General features: G+C 43.0%; 1 protein-coding gene across 1 annotated transcript; it reads left to right on the top strand.

The window, feature by feature from the left end:
* Window positions 1-262: 262 nt before the first annotated feature.
* LOC311142538 (EH domain-containing protein 1-like) lies at window positions 263-24,973 on the top strand. Its single transcript, XM_084178209.1, has 5 exons — window positions 263-1,018; window positions 15,653-15,750; window positions 22,332-22,744; window positions 22,874-23,038; window positions 23,514-24,973. Exons 1-5 carry the CDS (start codon window positions 630-632, stop codon window positions 24,033-24,035), a joined length of 1,587 nt encoding a protein of 528 aa, XP_084034335.1. The 5' UTR covers window positions 263-629; the 3' UTR covers window positions 24,036-24,973.
* Window positions 24,974-25,095: the final 122 nt, after the last annotated feature.

Here is a 25,095-nt window from a genome sequence, read left to right as displayed (position 1 = left end):
GTCAGACCGGAATGGTTGGGGTTTCCCTTTCAGATGAATAAAGCATGTGTTCATCAGACTTGTAGGGAGGGGGCTTTTAATTTGAAACCACCCCCTCTGTTGTATTTCCCAAAAAAATTTACTTGCCTTCTGACGTTCCACTCAGAAGGCTCGAGACCGGACTGGGGATTGGAGAAGCGCGGAGGAGAAGGTGTGAGGTTGTCTGACAAGGGAGAGTTTCTTATTCTGCTGCCAGCAAGAGCTGTAGTCGATAGTCTTGTAGTTTGAGTTCTAGGGGTAGAGAACGTATTTGGTAGTTTCATTCTTCTATTGTAAAACTAGATATAGGTAAGGAAATTCACTTAGACAGCTTTGAACAGATAAACAGGCTGTCAATTTACACCAACTGGGGTAGATAGCTAGTTAGCCAAAACCCCCACAGACTGTTATCACATTATTTTGAGTGAGGACGAGCAACACCCGGCTACCTAGCTAAACAAGGGTAGAAGACTAACAAATGTACTAATTCAAACGTATTACCGCATCGGGGACAGACACAGAGCCGTTATCCAGCGATAAACAACTTTACTACATTTAACAACTACATTGAGACGACAAGTACATCTACAATAGTTGTGAATTCGGGCACCATGTTCAAAAGGAATGGCAAGAAGGACCCAGAACTATTCCAAAATGTGTCGGAGGGGCTGAAAAAACTGTACAAGACCAAACTCTTTCCCTTGGAAGATACCTACCACTTCCACGATTTCCATTCACCGGCTTTGGAAGATGCCGACTTTGACAACAAGCCTATGGTGCTCTTGGTTGGCCAATACTCCACGGGTAAAACCACATTCATCCGGCATCTTATGGAGCAAGATTTCCCCGGCATGCGGATAGGGCCTGAACCGACCACCGACTCCTTCATAGCGGTCATGCATGGCGAGCAGGAAGGGCTGATCCCAGGCAACGCTCTAGTAGTTGACCCCAAGAAACCCTTCAGAAAACTCAACGCTTTTGGCAACGCCTTTCTTAACAGGTGGGTCCCAGTCCAGTGTAACCAGCTAGATGCAAGCTATCTAACTAGGATAACTGGGAATATTTTTATGAATCCCACAGGGAATTAAAAGGATGGGCTGAGTTAGCCCATTCATATACGCTAACTACCTTTAGCGCTTATTTAGGATAGTATCATCTGGCCGGGGATGTTTTGTTAAGGAACGTATCTTTCATATCAGCGATAAATAATTTTCAAAAAACAAGAGGTTAAATTACTACACACCATTATAAGATTAGAGTTCCCAGACGGCCATGTTGCAGTGCTCGGTCTTCCATCTGAGTGAAACACGAAAACAGACTGACAGTCGACAACTTGTGCTATTTAGCTATATCTGCTCTACTAACACCTGTGTGTAAACGGAAGACAAAAGCCACAAACATGTTGTCACCTGAAAAATACTGTCGGCTGCAACTGTTAAAACCTAACCATGTCAGTAAGTGTTTATTTTGCATTTGTGAAATGATTTTGATGTGATTTGAAGTAGAGTGCTTTATGTTTCTAGAACATACTGCAATAGAGAATCGATTCACGTTTAGATGGAGGATTTGGCTGTTTTGGCTGACTGAGCCAGATTGCCTATAAACAGAACATGTGAGGTTCTTGGACTATAAGGAGTAACGTTAGGCTCCTTTTGTTCATTACTGAGCTAGCACTGTTGGAGGATGGCGAGCTAAATTTAGCTAGCTAACTAAATCACACTTTATTAGCCTTCCTTGTCAATTCGACCAACTTCTACATGTGGGCTTTTCCCCAAATGCTCTTTGTAACCACCCACCGACATCGCTGATGAAATATACATTATTAGCTGCCAATGACCAAATCTGGTGAGCGCTGTCTGGACTGTGGTAGATTGAACTGCATTGCCCCCTAGCAGTCATATGCAGGAACATATCAATTGTGAATTCATGTAATTTAATGATTTTTTTCTTATCATTAAATGATAACGAATGGCAGTTTAAATGTTAACAATAATTGTGCACATGCCTACACCAAGGATAATCCTATCTTATTCTTTTTTTTCTTTTTTTCTTTTTAAAAATATTCATATTTGTCCATTTTATTAATTGATTGTCTTATTATCATCCTCGGATCAGATGTTCATTGTGTGACTCTATGGGAGGGAGGGGAGTGGCTGTCAGTTTGTGTTGAACTTTGAAGAGCCCCCTCTGGTCTGCCTGTCTGCCCATGTGCTTTTTCTGAGACTGGTCAAGCTAACAAGTTTACTGCATGAACAAATACACTTCTCCATCTCCTATGCTTTGATAATGCTCCCATACAGACCTGTCATGGGAGTATCAAGAATATGATTAATGTCATTGTCATCTTGCTTAAAAAGTGAAATGGGGTGTGGCCAAGAGATCCATACTGTTTTAACGTCAACTTCTTTACATGAATGCAAGAGCTGTCATAGCCTATGTAAGAAAGAAGAACAGTCTAGCCTGATCGTAGCTAGCCTATTAACCTTGCGCTGACCCTCAGAAAATATGTGTGATCTATTCATTACACTGTACTTAAGTAGGGGACTTTTATTGCAGAATGTCACCTCCCATCAGAGGTCCCATCAAAACCAAGGAGCAGGGCAACCTCTCCTGGTACAAACTGCAGAAGCGGTTGTCTGGTTCAATCAATTATTAACTGACATTGCTCTCATAGCTACATTGATTCTCACATTAATGGAGAATACCTGGACAGAGATTCTAGTGTTGTTTCCTGACCAACTATTGGGGTTTATTTAATGTTTAACTGATGATGCCAGAAACATACACTCATAAATCTTTAGTGGTTGTCTGGTATGAACCTTTGCTTCACCAAAACTATGCTTGATCATAACCATTGCTCTACTGAATCATTTAACTTGCAACAGTCTACAGTTTATGACAGTGCAATGTTCTCCATATTTCAGTATTACATTCCAACCTTCTCCACTGCTCTGACAAACACCACTACCAGTACCAAGTTGTTTTATAGTAACCGTTCAGGATTTATTTCCTACATTTTGAACAAGTAAAACTAGTTACACATTGAGCTGTGCTACTGTAGCTACATTTTGTGATTACCCAGACAGTGTGCAATCACTTTATCCTGCATTCCAGTAGTGCATATGGAAAATAAAGTGTTTGGGTGTCAGATGAAAAGCGGATGCTGTATTTGATATAATGCTTATCTCGTGTGAAATGGTATGATTTTCTCCTCAAAATTGTTATTGTGGATGTGTCATGTGTCACGTCAGCATTTGTAGCACTGTGTTCTACTCACCTATTTTCAATCAGTTGTGCTTTTCCCTTTGATGTGAACTAAGCTGACACTAGCCTGCCTTTTGAAGGGGTCAATTTGACAGCCACTCCAGGAATGGGATCATATTGGGGTATTTTATTTATAAAGCCCTTTTTACATGTCACAAAGTGCTATACAGAAATCCAGCCTAAAACCCCAAACATCAAGCAATGCAGATGTAGAAGCACGGCAGGGGCGTGGCAATTGGCGCGGTCAGCCTGTCGGCACGGCTACATTTTAGAGATAATTTTAGAGTCCCCCATCTTGGCGATGTAGAGGCATTTTTAAGCCAATTTCCTGAAATTCTACAAATTTCTCCATTGAGCTGAGAGACATCTTTGCAGTTTTAAAGCTAATTTCCTGCAATTCTATGCATTTTGCCATGGCTATTGATGTTCTTTTGCTCAAACATAATAAAATCAATAATGATAAATTCATGTTTTTATTTTATTTTAAATTCTCCCTGACTGTCTAGCTTTTATTTAGCTGATTGTTACGAACCCAGTGGCTTTAAACGTCTAGGGTGGATGGACATGAGACCCGTAACATAATTCATGCAAATTATAAGCGTGACATGGAACAGTGAGAACAAAAACTACACGACAACCATAAAATGTTTATTTTTGAACACACGGTAAAGGTTTGGGAAAAAGGGCTGAGCAGGACCCAAGAAATGAAACAATAGTGTAAAAAACCCCTAAACTGATCTTGCCTGCCTCAAGAACCGCTAAGCTACTGCTAATCATACAAAAATTACAGTGGGTGGTCCGCTCAGGTCTAACTAGTGTTTTTAGACAGTTTTCTTCCTACGGGTAATGTACGCCCAAGGGCAACTTGCTTAAATTCCCCTTTTCCCAGAAACACACAAAGTTACCAAACAGAGTAACCAGCAAATGAGTGAGTACACAAAACACAGGACACCACAGTATCCATACTCACATACGGAAATAGTCTCTCCTAACAAACACAACTGACCGGCTTTTAAACAATGGGATGTGTGATTGAAAAACCAGAAACAGGTGGTGCAATGCAGAGGAATGTTCACTGATTGGTCCACCTTAGCAATCAGCAGACACCCCAACGACCACCAATCAGGAACATACAGGACACCTGTGATTAGGGCAGAAGGAGAGGAAAAACACAAAAAGACACAGGATACCTGTATCCGTAACACTCCCACCCTTAAAAGAGCAAACCACAATGGTTTGCGACACACGTACCATCACAACACCCAAAATTCAAAGATCAACAGCATCCTGACGGGATAACAAAAAAAAAAACCTAGCTCTTTAAACACGAGACAAAGCATCTGCCAACACATTATCTGACCCCTTTTTGTGGCGGATCTCCAAATTATAATTTTGCACTACAAGTGCCCAACGCATAAGGCGTTGGTTCTGGTTGTACATCCGGTGGAGAAAAACTAAGGGGTTATGGTCAGTATACACTATCACTGGTAATGCACTGGAACCAACATAAACTTCAAAGTACTGCAGAGCTAAGAACAAAGCTAGAGCTTCTTGTTCAATGGTGGAATAGTTTGTCTGACATTTGTTAAATTTCCGTGAAAAATAACAGACAGGATGGTCCACTCCACTCTGGTCCTGCTGCAGTAGAACAGCACCAGCACCTCTGGCACTTGCATCTACCTCCAGTTTAAACGGTCGTTCAAAATCTGGCGCAGCAAGAACAGGAGTACTACATAAGAGTGCTTTAGCAGTGTTGAAAGCAGTACGACAATCTTCAGACCATACACATTTTCTCGCCGGACTGAGCAAATCTGTTAATGGAGCAACTACCGCAGAGACATTTTTACAGAAACTACGGTAGTAGCCAACCATCCCTTAAAAGCGGCGTAGCTCTCTTCTGGTGGTAGGTGCGGGAAATGCATTTATAGCTGAGACCTTGGCATCTAGAGGGCGCACCTGACCATGGCCGACCTGTTTACCAAGATAAGTAACAGTGGCCTTCCCAAACTCGCACTTTGCTAAGTTCAGGGTTAGAGAAGCGGCTGCTAGACGTTCACACACTACCCTTAGAGTGTTAACATGATCAGACCACTCAGTTGAATAAGTTACCAGATCATCAAGGTAAGCACTACAATTAGGAAATACTGTGTTAACCAGGCGTTGGAAAGTGGCTGGTGCGTTCCGCATCCCAAATGCCATGACAGCATATTGTAGGAAGTGATCGGGGGTCACAAAGGCAGAGATGTTGGAGGCACGTGAGGTTAACGGCACCTGCCAGTAACCTTTTAGAAGATCTAGTTTGGTTACATAAGTAGCAGCACCAACAGTATCAATACAGTCATCCAGTCTGGGTAACGGGAACGAGTCGGGCACTGTGACAGCATTGACCTTCCGATAGTCCGTACATAATCTGGATGTCCCATCAGGTTTAGGAACCAGAATGCACGGAGAACTCCAAGGACTTGAACTTGGCATAGCCAGGTTATTCTCCAGCAAATAACCGACCTCATCATCTTTCTTTTAGAGACATTGACACGATAAGCATGTTGCTTGATAGGTGCAGCGTTTCCAACATCAATGTCATGTTCTAACACATTTGTGCATGTAGGAACATCATTAAAAAGACATGGAAAGCTGTGTATTAGTCTCACAATATCATCTGACTGTCTGTCCGTTAAATGAATCAGGCTTGACGGCAGAGACAGCAGCATCTCTGAATTGGGCAATCTAGCACACTGCTGCTGAGTATTGCGCAACTCCAAACCAGAGATACCAGATATACGATCTATTTGGTAAACAGCATTCCAATCTCCGCCAGCGTCAACATGGGATGTCCATTTACGCATGAGGAGATTACCATAAATGAAGTATGCCATGTTTTTCTTCTTTAGCTCCTCCTCTGAGACAACACTAGAAAAACATTTAGCCAGGCTAATGTCAACCCTTTGGTTAGCGATCAGCTGCTCACGAGTGACTGGTAACTGTATTGCCTCAGCAACAAGTTCCACATCCTTCTTCCTTTCTCTGGACTGTTGGTCAGACTGCACCAGCTTACCAGAGGTAGCACCCAAACTATCCTCTGGGTCACACTCTCTGAATAGAATTGTGTTCGACAAATCTATCACTTCACCCACTTGTCGTGCTTGAGCACGTGACAGCACAAGCGGGGAACACATCTGGATAACCCTGTGCCAGCTCCTCGGAGAGAGACTGGTCACTTTTATCCAATACCTCCAATACGGGTATCACCTTTCCTCCGGCAATATCGTTGCCCATTATAAATGTCACACCTTTTACTGGCAACATAGGACGTACGCCAACTCTGAACAATCCACGGACTAACTCAGAGTGGACGTTCACAAAGTGCAATGGCACTGGGACGAATCCCATTTCAATTCCTTGTACTAACACACTGGAACCACAATATGTATTATTGGACAAGGGCAACACATCAGATAGTATGAACGACTGCGCCGCACCAGTATCTCTGAGGATTCTAACTGGACGCTGAGACGCTTCGTCATCTGATATGGAAACAAACCCCTCAAAAATGAACGGTTCATAACTGTGATCTGGGACAGGGACTTTCAAACCACATTCACTATGAGGCCTCTGTCTTGATTCCGGCCTTACAACCGTACGAATCAGCCCAACACCCGTTGGCGGCCTGAGGCATCCCCTGTTTGCGTTTAAGCAGAAAGCAATCACTAACCATATGTCCCACCTTATGACAATAGAAACAGTGACGCACATCTTTTGGGCGTGCTGGATGTACTGCTGGTCGACTGGGACTAAAAGTTTACAACTCTGCGGCCCTGCTCTCCGTACGAGCCGAAAACACGCTCTTATGAGTCAACACAAACTCGTCTGCCAATACAGACGCTTCCGACAGTGAGGATACTTTCTGTTCGTTCAGATAAACTACAATGCGTTCGGGTAAGCAATTTTTAAACTCTTCTAACAAGATTAACTCCCATAGAGAGTTAAAATCAGTTACCTTACTAGCACTGTGCCATTTGTCAAACAGATTTCCTTTGTCTCTAGCAAACTCCACATAAGTCTGAGTAGAAGCCTTTTTATGAGACCTAAATCTCTGTCGATATGCCTCAGGAACAAGCTCATAGGCACGAAGAACAGTAGCTTTGACCACGTCATAATTCAAGCTGTCTTCAAAAGGTAGCGCTGACAGAACCTCTTGGGCTTTACCTGTTAATTTACACTGAAGTAATAGGCACCATACCTCTTCGGGCCATTTCAATGCTACCGCTATACGTTCAAAAACACTGAAATAGGAATCAACCTCTGACTCCCTAAACACAGGTACCAAGGTGATCTGTCTACTAATATCAAAAGTAGCAGACGACACAGCTGGTGAGGACGGCTCACTAGAAGACATAGTATGAGCAGAGACTAACCTCGCTGTTTCTGCCTCTAGTTCCATTTTACGCATCTCCAGTTCCATCTTACGCGTCTCCTGTTCTGCCTCTAGTTCCATCTTACGCGTCTCCTGTTCTGCCTCTAGTTCCATTTTACGCATCTCCAGCTTGTCTTGCCTGATTTGTGCCCGCTCTTCCGCCTCCATTTGGAGCCGTGTCGAGCGGACATCCATCCTAGCATCACTGTCAGTCAGTGGGGAGAGTGGGTCAAAACGGGGCAATGTGGCTGGAGCCTTAGCCTCGTCCTCAGACACCGATGGGCTTACAGGAGCAGCAGCCACATCCCCTACAGGAGCAGCAGGGTCAGGCGGCAGTAACTCAAGCACTCGCTCGTTCAACAATATCTCTAACACTGTTTTCCTAACTTCTGCTTTCACTAAAACACTTGATATGGGTACAGAAAAGTGGTCAGCCAAAGCCTGTAGATCCACTCTACGGCAATTCTCAAAAACCTCCCACGTAGGGTTTTCCAAAAATGCATCCAGCTCAAAAGTAGCCATCCTAAACTAGCAACACGAGCCGACGAATACTGAACACAAAACCAGCTAGTTACAGCTGCCAAGCTCAACACTGAACCAGACACTAACTAATTTGCATGAGTAGCATGGGTATCAATGAGAATTATCCCAGACGAGCCCCCACATTATGTTACGAACCCCGTGGCTTTAAACGTCTAGGGTGGATGGACATGAGACCCGTAACATAATTCATGCAAATTATAAGCGTGACATGGAACAGTGAAAACAAAAACTACACGACAACCATAAACTACCGTCAAACATAAAAGGTTTATTTTTGAACACACGGTAAAGGTTTGGGAAAAAGGGCTGAGCAGGACCCAAGAAATGAAACAATAGTGTAAAAAAAACCTAAACTGATCTTGCCTGCCTCAAGAACCGCTAAGCTACTGCTAATCATACAAAAAGTACAGTGGGTGGTCCGCTCAGGTCTAACTAGTGTTTTTAGACAGTTTTCTTCCTACGGGTAATGTACGCCCAAGGGCAACTTGCTTAAATTCCCCTTTTCCCAGAAACACACAAAGTTACCAAACAGAGTAACCAGCAAATGAGTGAGTACACAAAACACCACAGTATCCATACTCACATACGGAAAATAGTCTAACAAAGTTACCAAACAGAGTAACCAGCAACTTAGTGAGTAAACAAAACACAGGACACCACAGTATCCATACTCACATACAGAAATAGTCTCTCCTAACAAACACAACTGACCGGCTTTTAAACAATGGGATGTGTGATTGAAAAACCAGAAACAGGTGGTGCAATGCAGAGGAATGTTCACTGATTGGTCCACCTTAGCAATCAGCAGACACCCCAACGACCACCAATCAGGAACATACAGGACACCTGTGATTAGGGCAGAAGGAGAGGAAAAACACAAAAAGACACAGGATACCTGTATCCGTAACACTGATGTTTAATTCTCATAGATTATGTTATTTAAAAAATATAAAGTTCCATGATCTTTTCTCCATACAGCTTCATGAGGTAGTCACCTGGAATGCATTTCAATTATGTGTGCCTTCTTAAAAGTTAATTTGTGGAATTTCTTTCCTTCTTAATGCGTTTGAGCCAATCAGTTGTGTTATGACAAGGTAGGGGTGATATACAGAAGATGGCCCTATTTGGTAAAAGACCAAGTCCATATTATGGCAAGAACAGCTCAAATAAGCTAAGAGAAATGACAGTCCATCATTACTTTAAGACATGAAGGTCAGTCAATACGGAACATTTCAAGAACTTTGAAAGTTTCTTCAAGTGCAGTCGCAAAAACCATCAATCGCTATGATGAAACTGGCTCTCTTGAGGACCGCCACAGGAAAGGAAGACCCAGAGGTACCCCTGCTGCAGAGGATAAGTTCATTAGAGTTACCAGCCTCAGAGATTGCAGCCCAAATAAATACTTCACAGAGTTCAAGTAACAGACACATCTCAAAATCGACTGTTCAGAGGAGACTGCGTGAATCAGGCCTTCATGGTCGAATTGCTGCAAAGAAACCACTACTAAAGGACAACAATAAGAAGAAGAGATTTGCTTGGGCTAAGAAACACAAGCAATGGATGTTAGACTGGTGGAAATCTGTCCTTTGGTCTGATGAGTCAAAATGTGAGATTTTTTGTTCCAACCGTCGTGTCTTTGTGAGACGCAGAGTAGTTGAACGGATGATCTCTACATGTGTGGTTTCCAACGTGAAGCACGGAGGAGGAGGTGTGATGGTGCTTTGCTGGTGACAGTCTGTGATTTTAGTAAGTATTCAAGGCACACTTAACCAGCATGGCTACCACAGCATTCTGCAGCGATACGCCATCCCATCTGGTTTGCGCTTTGTCCTGGTGAAAAATAAATGATAGTGGGACTATGACCAAAAACACACCTCCAGGCTGTGTAAGGGCTATTTGACCAAAAAGGAGAGTGATGGAGTGCTGCATCAGATGACCTGGCCTCCACATTCACCCGACCTCAACCCAATTGAGATGGTTTGGGATGAGTTGGACCGCAGAGTGAATTAAAAGCAGCCAACAAGTGCTCAGCATATGTGGGAACTCCTTCAAGACTGTTGGAAAAGCATTATTCATGAAGCTGGTTGAGAGAATGCCAAGAGTGTACAAAGCTGTCATCAAGGCAAAGGGTGGCTACTTTGAAGAATCTCAAATATAAAATATATTTTGATTTGTTTAACACTTTTGGTTACTACATGATTCCATGTGTGTTATTTCATAGTTTTGATGTCTAAACTATTATTCTACAATGTAAAAATAAAGAAAAACCCTTGAATGAGTAGGTGTGTCCAAACTTTTGTCTGGTACTGTACTTTATATCTGGTTTTAGTCGTTTTAAGTTTACACTGAAAGCATTTTTCCATCATAAATATATTTGCCCAAAGATTACAAAGGCTTAAAAATCCCTGCCATTTTTGTCTGTGGTGGGTCGACTGGTCAGGCTTTCAGAGCGTTAAGACCTGAGTCAGTTCTTTACTCCAGCTCTGCCTTGGCAGAAATAACTACTCTCAGCTGTTTCTCTATTTCTCCTTCAAACAGCAGGCAGCTCATTGTGACCCATAACGTGTTTCCTTTCACTCTTGGCAATCATGCACTGTCATCCATAACCTTGCCATTTTATCCAGCCCCACTCTGCATCTCTCCAACCTTAACCTCCTAACATTACACCAGATGCATGATGAACCTGTCAGGGTGGTGTATGCTGCTATATGTCTGAGCCATTTCTCTGATTTGAGTTTGCAGCTTACACAAACAGAACACATTGGCAACCGGACCAAGGGAATGCCAGGAATTCTGGATGTGAGTAAATGTGGAAAAAAGAGAGGGAGCAGAGACTCGGATGAGACATCGATGGGGCTGGGGAGAATTGGAGGGAAACATCCAAGTGGGAGGGAAGGAGGGGGGTGTTTTTTTATGACTGCAACTGGCAAGTATGTTTCATGATTGGGGAATGATAGCTGTGTGAGCGACATGGAGTGGTTTAGTCATGAGCTATGCACATACATCCAGATACACTGAGGTAATCAGAAAGATATGAACTCTGCCAAAAAAGAAATCCTGCCCCTCAGTCATATTGAGGAGAGAGGAAAGAGGGAAGAAAAACAAATGAAACAGTGGAAAGAAAAAACGTAGTGGCTTTTTGCCATTAGCTTAATTTTAATCTAAGAAAAACACTGAGTGGTGAGATCATGTACAGTTGTATTATATCACTCCACTGAGGGCCCTTCACACAAGACTCTGCTACGTTTTAATTGCCTGACAGTGGAGATATAAGTCTGTCTCGACAATGTCTCTACCAAGTGTACTGACGGCCTCTGAGGGTGGAGGGGAAAATGAAAGCTACTTCAAGTACATGCTGGTGTTCACAGAGGAATCATGTGTTCAGCGTCTATTGTTATTTTTCTCTGGTGTTAAGGACTAGCTAACTGCCCAACATTTCTACAAATGATTCTGTCGAGCTCTTTCTCTAAATAGTTTTATAGCATACAGAGTGGACAGAAAGTATTTGGGTATGCTCGTTGTATTGAGTGTAGTATATGGTTTTGTGCCTTGATTGGAGGGTCTCCAAATACAATAAAGTCAGTCTATTTACAGAGGCGCTAGACAGATCACATACAGGCTTACTACTTCCCATCTATTGTCTTGTAAGGCGTTGGGGGATGTAGGTTTGCATCAAAGCTCAGTTCCAGTAATTACTTGTCAACCAAAAATAAATAAACCTCAATTCTATACTGAACAAAAATATAAACGCAACATGCAACAATTTCATATATTTTTACTAAGTTACAGTTCATATGAGGAAATCAGTCAATTGAAATTGTGACGAGTACTGAGGATACAAAGAGGCAGACGCAGGAATTAACAATGTAAAGGTTTACTTAACACTGAGCAAGAGAACAACAAAGAGCGAGTACACGACAAGACACTAACAATCACACACACAACACTGAACAGTCCAGGGCTATATAGGGGTGATGAGGTGCAGGTGCGCTGGAGGTGATTAGGGTGCGTTGGGTTTCCATTCCGGTGTTGCCGAGGTGGTGCGCTCAGACCGGTGGCTCAGTACAGTCGTGGTCAAAAGTTTTGAATGACACAAATACTAATTTTCACAAAGTCTGCTGCCTCAGTTTTGATGATGGCAATTTGCATATACTGTACTCCAGAATGTCATGAAGAGTGATCAGATGAATTGCAATTAATTGCAAAGTCCCTCTTTGCCATGAAAATTAACTTAATCCCCAAAAAACATTTCCACTGCATTTCAGCCCTGCCACAAAAGGACCAGCTGCCATCATGTCAGTGATTTTCTCGTTAACACAGGTGAGAGTGTTGACGAGGACAAGGCTGGAGATCACTCTGTCATGCTGATTGAGTTAGAATAACAGACTGGAAGCTTTAAAAGGAGGGTGGTGCTTGAAATAATTGTTCTTCCTCTGTTAACCATGGTTACCTGCAAGGAAACACGTGCCGTCATCATTGCTTTGCACAAAAAGGGCTTCACAGGCAAGGATATTGCTGCTAGTAAGATTGCACCTAAATCAACCATTTTCGGATCATCAAGAACTTCAAGGAGAGAGGTTCAATTGTTGTGAATAAGGCGTCAGGGCGCCCAAGAAAGTCCAGCAAGCGCAAGGACTGTCTCCTAAAGTTGATTCAGCTGCGGGATCGGGGCACCACCAGTGCAGAGCTTGCTCAGGAATGGCAGCAGGCAGGTGTGAGTGCATCTGCACGAACAGTGAGGTGAAGACTTTTGGAGGATGGCCTGGTGTCAAGAAGGTCAGCAAAGAAGCCACTTCTCTCCAGGAAAAACATCAGGGACAGACTGATATTCTGCAAAAGGTACAGGGATTGGACTGCTGAGGACTGGGGTAAAGTCATTTTCTCTGATGAATCCCCTTTCCGATTGTTTGGGGCATCCAGAAAACACCTTGTCCGGAGAAGACAACGTGAGCGCTACCATCAGTCCTGTGTCATGCGAACAGTGAAGCATCCTGAGACCATTCATGTGTGGGGTTGCTTCTCAGCCAAGGGAGTGGGCTCACTCACAATTTTGCCTAAGAACACAGCCATGAATAAAGAATGGTACCAACACATCCTCCGAGAGCAACTTCTTCCAACCACCCAAGAACAGTTTGGTGACGACCAATGCCTTTTCCAGCATGATGGAGCACCTTGCCATAAGGCAAAAGTGATAACTAAGTGGCTCGGGGAACAAAACATCGACATTTTGAGTCCATGGCCAGGAAACTCCTCAGACCTTAATCCCATTGAGAATTTATGGTCAATCCTCAAGAGGCGGGTGGACAAACAAAAACCCACAAATTCTGATAAACTCCAAGCATTAATTATGCAAGAATGGGCTGCCATTAGTCAGGATGTGGCCCAGAAATTAATTGACAGCATGCCAGGGCGGATTGCAGAGGTCTTGAAAAAGAAGGGTCAACACTGCAAATATTTACTCTTTGCATAAACTGAATGTAATTGTCAATAAAAGCCTTTGACACTTATGGAATGCTTGTAATTATACTTCAGTATACCATAGTAACATCTGACAAAAATATCTAATAACGCTGAAGCAGCGAACTTTGTGAAGACCAATACTTGTGTCATTCTCAAAACTTTTGACCACGACTGTAGACCGGCGAATCAGAGTGCCGGAGAGAGCAACGGGAGGAGACGTGACAGAAATAAACTCATTAGGCCCTAATCTATGGATTTCACATGACTGGGAATACAGATATGCATATGTTGGTCACAGATACCAACAACAAAGAAATTGGGTCTCAAAATGTGTTTCAGGATCTGGTCACAGTATTTTTGTGCATTCAAATTGCTGTCGATAAAATACAATTGTGTTCGTTGTCCGTAGCTTATGCCTGCCCATACCAGAACCTCACCGCCACCATGGAGCACTCTGTTCACAATGTTGACTTAAGCAATCCGCTCGCCCACACAACGCCATACACGTGGTCTGCGGTTGTGAGGCCGGTTGGACATACTGCCAAATTCTCTAAAATGACGTAATGGGAGAGAAATTAACAATCAATTCTCTGGCAACAGCTCTGGTGGACATTCCTGCAGTCAGCATGCCAATTGCACACTCCCTCAAAACTTGAGACATCTGTGGCATTGTGTTGTGTGACAAAACTGCACATTTTAGAGTGGCCTTTTATTGTCCCCAGCACAAGGTGCACCTGTGTGATGATCTTACTGTTTAATCATCTTCTTGATATGCCGCACCAGTCAGGTGGATGGATCTTGGGAAATGAGAAATGCTCACTAACAGGGATGTAAACAAATTTGTGCACAACATTTGAGATGGGTATAAAAAGCAGACATTGAATATCCCTTTGAAGTTATGAATTACGCTTTGGATGGTGTATTAATATACCCAGTCACTACAAAGATGCAGGCGGCCTTCCTAACTCAGTTGCCGGAGAGGAAGGAAACCGCTCAGGGATTACACCATGAGGCCAATGGTGACAGAGTTTAATGGCTGTGATAGGAGAAAACTGATGATGGATCAACAAGATTTTAGTTACTCCATAATACTAACCTAAATGACAGAGTGAAAAGAAGGAAGCCTGTACAGAATAAAAATATTCCAAAACATGCATCTTGTTTGCAATAAGGCACTAAAGTAAAACTGCAAAAAATGTGGCAAAGAAATTAACTTTATGTCCTGAATACAAAGCATTTTTGGGGCCAATCCAACAACACATCACTGAGTACCACTCTTCATATTTTCAAGCATGGTGGTGGCTGCATCATGTTATGGGTATGCTTGTCATCGGCAAGGACTAGGGAGTTTTTTAGGATAAAAATAAACGGAATAGAGCTAAGAACAGGCAGAATTTCTTACCAAGACGACATTGAATGTTCCTGAGTGGCCTAGATACAGTTTTTACTTAAATTGACTTGAAAATCTATGGCAAGACTTGAAAATGGCTGTCTAGCAATGATCAACAACCAATTTAACAGCGCTTGAAGAATTTGAATAAGAATAATGTGCAAATATTGTACAATCCAGGTGTGCAAAGCTCTTAGAGACCTACCCAGAAAGACTCACAGCTGTAATCGCTGCCAAATGTGATTCTAACATGTATTGACTCAGGGGTGTGAATACTTATGTAAATGAGATTTCTGTATTTCATTTTCAATAAATTTGCAGAAATGTCTAAAAACAGGTTTTCACTTTGTCATTATGGGGAATTGTGTGTAGATGGGGAAAGGGGAAACAATCGATTTAATCAATTTTGAATTCAGGCTGTAACACAACAAAATGTGGAATAAGTCGAGGGGTATGAATCGTTTCTGAAGGCACTTTTGTGGTTAATTACTGCTGTTATTATTGTGTAATTAGGCCACATATCATCATCATCATCATCATCACTGTCTCTTTGTTTCTCCCAGGTTTGTGTGTGCTCAGATGCCCAACGCTGTGTTGGAGAGCATCAGCATCATCGACACCCCAGGAATCCTGTCTGGAGAGAAGCAGAGGATCAGCAGAGGTTGGTAGTTAACCACCTGTATTCATTGTACCATTATGGTTCTTTTTTTCTTCCCCATCTCTTTCTTCTCTTTCTGCATCCTTCTTCCCCCTCTCAATGACTCTCCTTTTGTCCTCTTCCTCCATCTTGATCCTTGATTCTGTCTCATTATTATTCTTTTTTTACTGGAACAAGGACTACCGTACTACTTTTTAAGGTTGGCCAGTCCAGTGATCATGTAATATGGTAAATTAATGTCGCACATTTTTTGGTGTCCCTGAGAATGCAGATTCATGATGTAGACATTTTGGACATATCCTAGTGAAGCAGTGGAATGAAATTGAATGATCTGCATTAAAAGGCCTGTATTTGTAGCCAACCTGTTTATATTACTGCAGAACAACCTAGTCTCTGATTTACATACTGAATTCCTGTGTGTGTGATCTGCGTCCGAAGACCACTACCTCATATACATGGTTCTAGCGCAAGTGTATTGGCAGGTACTTTGAAGAGGGGATGTCAGAACCTCCCCACGCCCCTGTCGTACACCATGACAACAGAATGGGTGTGAGTGCCATCCCAGAGAGGAAGGCCGCCAGGAAACAGTGGGGACCTCAGAGAGGGACAGGGGTGGAGGATGGAGGTTAAGAGCAAAACAATGACTCCTAGGCAGGCTGGGCAACAGTGTGGCAACACACATTAGGGAAGAGTTGCTAGTTCAACTCAATGTTGAGCCTGGAACCTTCAAATTCATCCAAAGCATACATTGATCTCTAGGGATGGGTTTTACCCTCTTTAGATGTGCCTCCAGGACTGTCTGTCTGCACTCAGGTATGCTAATCTCTTAAACAAGGTACAATTAACAACACAAAGCTAATGAGACATTTAGGGGGCAAGGTTTGAAATGCTTTTAGAAGTCAGTGTGAGTCTTACTCTTTGCCCTCTACCCTTCGCCCCAGTGTGGTTGTGTATGAGGGACAGTGATAGGATGTGTGTGCTCCAGCCAATGCGCTGCACAGAGACTATAAGGATGAGTCAAAGCAAGCCAGACAATGGAGTTGGCTGAAGAACAAAACAGAGGGTGTTGTTGACACTAATCATACAGCCCCTGGGCGAGTTGACACGTAGAGGCCTGGGGTTACAGGCAGCACACCTTCAACCCTGGGCCAGCTACACCCTGACATGTTTACACTTCTTCTTCTTTTTTTTTTTGGGTCCAGCATCGTCCAAGGTAGGGGGAGGGTTTGGCCGGAAGGGATGTGGGTTCGTTTCCCACGGGGGGGGGCAGTATGAAAAAAATAAAAAATAAATGTATGCATTCACTAACTGTAAGTCGCTCTGGATAAGAGCGTCTGCTAAATGATTTTTTAAAAATATATATAAACAACAACAAAAAAAAGTGTGAGGATGCTAGGTCCGCCACTGGGTCACCTCAGGGTGAAAAACAGCCTCCTGGGGACATAAAAGAGATGTGATGGTAGGGAGAAAGTGAGAAAAAAGGGAGTCTTTTTTTTAATAGTTTTTTTTACTGCAACCATGGTGGAATAGAAGTAGACTTGCCATGTAAGAACTCTTTTGATGTTTGAGAGCTGAAGGCAGGAGATCGAATGAGTGTTTGAAGTCCAGGGGAATTATTGAGAATCGAAAGATGGTGTGCTGTATCGTACTTACAAAGCACTTAACTGTATTTGGGAGTCAGGGACTGGGACATTACACTGGGCTTTCATGCATTTACTGGAGAGAGTATTGAACACTTCTCATAACCCACTGTGGGCTATAGTAAATCACATGTATAGTGGTTAAGAACGTTGTGCCAGTAACCGAAAGGTCGCTGGTTCTAATCCCCGAGCCGACTAGGTGAAAAATCTGTCCATGTGCCGTTGAGCAAGGCACTTAACCCTAATTGCTCCTGTAAGTCGCACTGGATAAGAGCGTCTGCTAAATGACCAATATATTTTTATTTATGTATGCTCACATGACCACAGAGAACTGAAATGGGGCAGGCCAGAATGGATTTGAATTTACATTCCTACACAGTATATTGAACCAGGATTCATGATACAGGCAGTACTGAGGTTACAACATTTTGTAGAGTACTTATTGTGGTCAGAATTCAGTGCCGGTTATTACAAAGGGGAAGCCCTGCTACAGTCATTCCTCAATGATGGAAAACATGAGGTCGTTGGTTGTAGTTACCCCAAGCTGAGCTCTTATCTCTCTATAACACACACATACTACTATGCACACGCACACACACATGCACACACACACGCACACACACACACACACACGCAAGGGGGTGCACACAGACACGCACACAGGAAACCCACACCAGAGTCACTGCAGTACACTTCCCCATTGTCCCTGTGACTGAGTCACAAATTCTCTCATCCCACTCCAAACTACTTTCCCCTTCATTCCCACCCTTTTTTTCATTCATGAATTCATTTAATAGGGTCTGTCAACTGAATTTCTTTGTTGGCCGCCGTAGTGTTTTATCTGCCTTAAAGTGATACTTGTCTCCATTTGCCCTGGTTCAGACCTTGCAAGGGCGGTTAATAATCTCCTCAAGTCTTCTGACTGTATCTGTTCACTCCCTCAGCTCCACGGCTCCTTTACATTTCTGTTAATCATAATACTGTGGTCCGCTTGACTATATGGAAAAAAAAGAGTAAGCTATTTAGCTGCCTTACTTTTGGGGTGTTAGAGTTGGGCTTTTCCTTATAAGGACACTGCTATTTTCCCTCGTCAGGGTTACAGCAGTGAGAGTTACTACTTTATCTGTGAAGGGAAGGCAGGTGAATGAGGCGATGTCCTTGTCACTCTAGCGTATCTTGCAAGGTTCAGTTAAACAGACCGTTCATTATTTACTGTATACATGCTCAAGGTCCTCGGTGACTCCAAGCTTTCTCCCGGGTGTCGGGTGTCACTAGCATTCTCTCACACTCAGACAATTCTTGGCAAATGAAAGCTGGTAATAAAGGGGTTGCTGTTTATGCTGGAAGAGATTTGAACTCATGTGGTTAACCGGTGACAAGACAGTTTATGCAACGTGGCTGGTTCCTTAACCTTAAAGGAGAAGGAGTGGTCATGTCATTGCCGCTTTATGCCTGTTTATTTCAGAAACGTATAAAGTTTAGTTTAGTTTACACATACGTACATACACACAATGAACCATTAAACCTGAGGCCATACAGGATTCCAAAATGTTGCTTCAAGAGCATGGCCTGTGCCAACAAATAGGTCATTAGCCATTGTATTGTGGAATTCAAATGTCCATTCCGTGAACATATTCCTAGATCCTTCCTCTGTTCTAAGCCTTTCCATTAACTGGAGAGGGGATACCGTGTGAATGGGCCATTGGTGTGGAAAGCTGACCATTTCCCATAGTGATACAGAGGAGATAGTTATGAGACGTGTCATACTGCCCAGGCTCCAGTTCTATCAACCAGGACATTACTAATGTTTCTCCCTAGTGGCAGGGGTGAAAGAGTTGAGTTTGTGGGACGACCATGTACCAAAGAACCAGTAATGTAACTCTCATGAAACAAGGCCAGGCAGTGGGGTTCATGACCTCTGACCAACTAGTATAAATCAGGAAGAGGACCACATTGTAGGAAGTGATTCCAGTGAGGTGGTTTACTGTCAGTCTTTGAAAGCACACCCCCCCCTCTCTCGCGCGCTCTATCTCTCTCTCACTCTCCACATGGATCAGGTTTCACTAGCATGGTGTTTTAAGTTCAGACATAATTTACACAGTTCATATCTAAGCCAAACTGATGGAATGCACTGACAACAGCTTATGATATGTGGGTATCTATCTGGACAGTTTTTCCAGTAAATTGTATCAGACAGACACCTGAGCATGTCTATTTCTGAGCCCTGCAAGGATGGTCTCAAATTCCTAATCTACTGTATGCTTCATAGGTGTCTGAGTATGACACTGAAATTCTCTGCCAGATCAGCATACAGTGTTCATTCTCACCCTAGGCAGTTCCCAATTTTATATTATTACATTGAAATTAGAAATCAACTTTGTTGGTTTGGTGTCATTGTCAATTCCATGCGTGCGTTCTTAGCAGATATTTCCTTTTTGGAAAAGTATGAAGGAAGGAAGACTGGAGAGAGAACTAAGAAAGACGGTTTGGTGTGCTTCTGGGAAAGCACAACTGAAAAATACCTTCCATTAGATGAACTTTCACCTCTACCAATAATTAGCTCACATCAGGGTTCGGGGCAATTCCACTCTTTAGTTAATCGAAGCTGTGAGAGAAAAGTGGAGTAGAAGAGAAAATAAATGTAATGAATTCCTTTGACTTGAAACAGAGTTGACCCTGACCTTATATGAATCAGGTGGATCAGTGACTAAGATGATAGATAATGCCATTGTTTGAAAAATACGTTGGGTAGGCCTGACAAGGCTGACATACAGTTGATTGGGTGGTAAGAGGTAAGGTTTGACATTCTCACAGATATTCATTATGTCCCTTCTTCCCCCTTGTGATTGCGCTCACCTTTAAGTCAGGTTAGCCTACTTGTTCAACTTTATTTCCCCAGAGATTGGTTACTAGGTCAAAGGATGGTATGGTAACAATTAACCTTCAGATTAAATGGGAAGAATTGTGACAGGCAGCGCTGTTTTTTTCTCTACCTCCTCTGTGTAGATTTGATATCCCTATCTTTTATTACCAGCATATCCCTCTTTAAAGTGAGCAGAGATAAGAGGAGCTGTTCTCGTGGACTCTTGACTTTGCCAGGTCACGCCCTCATTGGATCGGTGGAGAGATCACACATCCTGCCAACGTTGACACAAAACCCAGACTGATGGAAGAACACCTTTCAGTCTTTCACTGGGATTAGATTCACTACTAGTTGTTCTCGTCTATAACTGTTCTGTACTTTGTCATGTATTTGTACGTTTTATGTGGACCCCAGGAAGAGTAGCTGCTGCATGTGCAGTAGCTAATGGGGATCCTAATACACTAAACTACAGCCAACATATTAGGACGCTCTGTGCTTATTATCCTAGTGAATAACATGATTCTAACCAACTACTGTACTTTTTAATTGACACGCTCATTGTTGGATCTTGTCTCTGTTTTTCCCCCCGTTGCTAATGATTAGTCCAGCACTAATCCTGGGACAGAGCGGAGAACAGAGGAAGGTCGGGTTTTACGCACACACACAGGTGGATAGCTTTAGGGCTTCTCTCCTGGTTCAATCAGCAGAAATGTCCTTTTATTTATGATCTATGAGTAGGTACACCTAACTTAGGTATTGCATATAAAGGAACAGCTCTGCCCAATTCACAATGGAGCTCTGTAATGGATGTGTGAGAGAGGAAGAGACTGTGAGATGGACAATTGTTTCTCGCTGCTCAAATAGAATGCTGAGTCAGACTGTTCTCTGCCTTGAACTTCCCAAACCCATTTAAAAACTGTGGACGTTGATAATAGTTTTTAATAAAGGGATTGGCCACAACTACTGTCAGTTTGACTAGTGTCCGTGTTTTGCCTCCACCTCCAGCACAGCGTGCCAAGGCAGAGTGGTGCCCTGCTGCCCTCTAGTACAATTCAGAATGAACAAATAAATAACCGTTCTAAACAGAGGCGAGGAAGAGGTCTCTTTGTGGGCCCAGTGTCTCCACTGCACAATTTATGCTCCAAAGGCTCTTTCCTGTTTTGTCATTCAGGGAGGATATGTCCATGTGTGGCAGTGGGGAGAAGACATCCCCTAGAAATAGAGTGGATAGAATAGACCTAGACTAATTCATTTAAAACATCACTGAATGTCTTGTTTGATGGGACAAATTTCATGTATAAAGCATTTGACCTCATTCAGTCTTGATTTTCTTTGCATGCTTGAAAACATGAATTCTCTACTATTCTGAACTGAAATATAAGCTAGGCCTAGTGTTCAGCAAATTGTGCTCCAGAAAACAACTATGAATAAGTCCCAATGCTTATCTTTTAGAACATTAGGATGAAATGTGAGGCCCAAACTCTGCATCATCACATCAATTTCATAAGGCTTTACTAGGTGTGTCACGTGCAATGAAATGGATTCCGCTTGATCCATTTCTATGCTCTGTCGGTCATGGGTAAATGGCAAAGCTCTGCTCTGGGCAGTGTTGGTGTCACACTGTGAGGAGAAGGAAGATGGAGGAGGGTGTTGTTTAGTTAAGGTTTTCCTGGCACAGGAATAACACATTTTGTCTCATTGTGAAATATACCTGTTTTTGGATCTAGCTGGGTCTGTGTGTCTCTGTTGCTGTGTGAAGCGGGACCATAGAGACAGGATAAGCTGGAGTGGCACTGGAATCTGAGCTGATTGATATGCATAGAGAAACAAACACACTCTTACTAGGAGCGGCTCACACATTCTAAATCAAGTTGGTGTGGATTTAAGGGCATATTTTCACTCCTTACATAATCACAGATCCCATAAACTTGTTGGACTGTAATTTTATTGTTGACCACATCATCTCGTACCATTTTCATTTGATTTAAATGTGAAACTTTTGATAAAAGGGTTTAATTGAAGATTTCACACCCCTTCTTATGAAAAAACAAATTAACCATGTTCCTCTTTCCTCTCTTCAGGCTATGACTTTGCTGCAGTGCTGGAGTGGTTTGCTGAGCGTGTTGACCGCATCATCCTGCTCTTCGACGCCCACAAACTAGACATCTCGGATGAGTTCTCTGAGGTGATCCGCTCCCTGAAGAACCATGAGGACAAGATGCGGGTGGTTCTGAACAAGGCGGACCAGATTGGCACACAGCAGCTGATGAGGGTTTATGGCGCCCTCATGTGGTCTCTTGGTAAAATTGTCGGCACGCCAGAGGTGATCCGGGTGTACATTGGTTCTTTTTGGGCTCAGCCGCTCCTGGTCGCAGACAACCGGAAGCTTTTTGAGGCTGAGGAACAGGACCTTTTCAAGGACATCCAGGGGCTGCCTCGGAATGCTGCTCTGAGGAAGCTCAATGACCTCATCAAGCGGGCTCGCCTCGCCAAGGTGAGACCTAGGACTTAAATGTTGGGGCTTAAACCTCATTGTGGGGGCATAACCCTCAGTGTGCCAAAATTGATCAGTGGTTAGCTGTTTAGGTCCATATATGATTAATTTAGTCTTCCCTCCCTCCAGGTCCACGCCTACATCATCAGCTCTCTAAAGAAGGAGATGCCCAACATGTTTGGGAAGGATAACAAGAAGAAGGAGCTGATCGCCAACCTGGGGGAGATCTACAACAGGATTGAGAAAGAGCACCAGATCTCACCTGGAGACTTCCCCAAACTAGCTAAGATGCAGGTACACAAATATACATTATTTATTTTTTCCAGTGGAGGTAGTAATTAGGTTAAAGGAGAACTTCAGTGTCAGATGAACTCATGGATACCTTTTTTATGTCTCAGCGTGCAGTTTGAAGGAAGTTGCTAACTAGCATTAGCGCAATTGCTAACTAGCGTTAGCGCAATGACAGGAAGTCTATGGTAACTGCTAGCATGTGAGTAGATACCATAGACTTCGTCATTGCGCCAACGCTAGTTAGCATTGGCTTGCAATACTACCTCTAACTTCCTTCATACTGGATGCAGAGACATAAAAATGGTGTCCATGAGTTCATATGACACTGGTGAAGTAGATATTGTACAAATCCCTAAGTATCCCTTTAACCGAAGTAGCCATCTAAGTAGTGATATCAGTAGTTGTGGTGATGAGCAATGCAGATACCTTTCCTTGACTAGAACTCCCCTGACCTCATTTCATCTTTATGAACACACAGGAGATCTTGGCTAACCAGGACTTCAGTAAGTTCCAGACGGTGAAGCCCAAGCTGCTGGAGGCTGTTGAGGACATGCTAGCCAACGACATCGCCAAACTCATGACCCTCGTCCGCCAGGAGGAGGCAGCCATGCCCAGCCAGTCAGTCCAGGGTGGCGCCTTCGAGGGCACCATGAACGGGCCCTTCGGCCATGGCTACGGCGAGGGTGCAGGCGAGGGCATTGATGAGCTGGAGTGGGTGGTGGCACGAGACAAACCCACCTACGACGAGATCTTCTACACCCTGTCTCCAGTCAACGGCAAAGTGTCGGGCGCCATGGCCAAGAAGGAAATGGTGAAGTCCAAACTGCCCAACACAGTGCTGGGAAAGATCTGGAAACTGGCCGATGTAGACAACGACGGTTTCCTGGACGACGAAGAGTTTTCCCTTGCCAATCACTTGATCAAGGTGAAGCTTGAGGGTCACGAGCTTCCCACTGATCTGCCAGAACACCTTATCCCCCCCTCCAAAAGGGGACTGTAGAATTGGAAATCAGGTCACTCAACAAATCAATAAAGGATTACAAAGAAATAAGGGGAACTCATAAAAAAATATATGCTGGGGAACATTCTATTTAATCCTTGTCTTCCATTAAGTTCGATTTGTGTCCGAGTTTAGTCAATTGTTTATTCTACTTACAGATTTATAATCATAATATATAATTTCTAATCAAAACCATTTGTGTATGTTTAGCTTTTCCTAACGCCATTATAAAGCAATGTGTTCGTAGTCTGAAAACAAGAGTTGCAGAAGCACAGGCACCCATGGCAGGGTAAATATAGGTCACCCCACAAAATGCTAACAATGGACAAGCTATTAGTGTATTCTTCCAAGCATGCCAAATACTTCTGCTTATGTTCTCTTGTGTAGACTCAACTGACATGCAGACTGATCATTATTCTAACCTTGGGGGTGAAGGGGGAATATAGATAAATTCAGGTTGATATCCCTCATGTCACTGCCTTGTAGAGTTATTAGCTTACAGACAAACTAGTGTCTTGGACGACCTTGCCTAGCTACTACCTAGTGTCTTTTTGAACATCTATCTGAAAAGGCTCCAGTAAACCATATATTATGTCAAAAATAGGAAATGTATGTGATCTAGCTTAAGCTACATTTTGTGCAGTTTTTTTAAACCTCAAATATCCAGCCCATACTCCGAGGCTTTCCACTATAGGGCTTTAGAATGCAACAACAAAATATTGCCTTTCCACTCACTGGTTGCAGGGAATATGGGGGGTTGGGCATACAGTATGCATTGGCAAGATATCTGATAAAAAATATATTTATGGAAAACCAATTAACCGATTTTGGGGACATAGTACCAGCTTAAAAATCCCAGTTTGATCCCTGCCAGTCACATCTAAATGTTCATATGTACATTGTTTTTGGTCTCTATTTTGAAATAAACGTTTTATTATAATACATTTGTTTTTTTCTATTTTTGTCTGCTCTGATAGGACTGGATCAAACATTGCCCAGTAAAAGCCCAAATTGTCGTAGTTCATTCCAGTTCATTAGTGCTTATGTTAGCTATCTGCCC

Source organism: Coregonus lavaretus, assembly GCF_964263955.1.
Source record: "Coregonus lavaretus genome assembly, chromosome: 15".
NCBI lineage: Eukaryota > Metazoa > Chordata > Actinopteri > Salmoniformes > Salmonidae > Coregonus > Coregonus lavaretus.
Note: the sequence above shows the minus strand (reverse complement) of the source record. Positions and strands in the feature narration are given on the sequence as shown.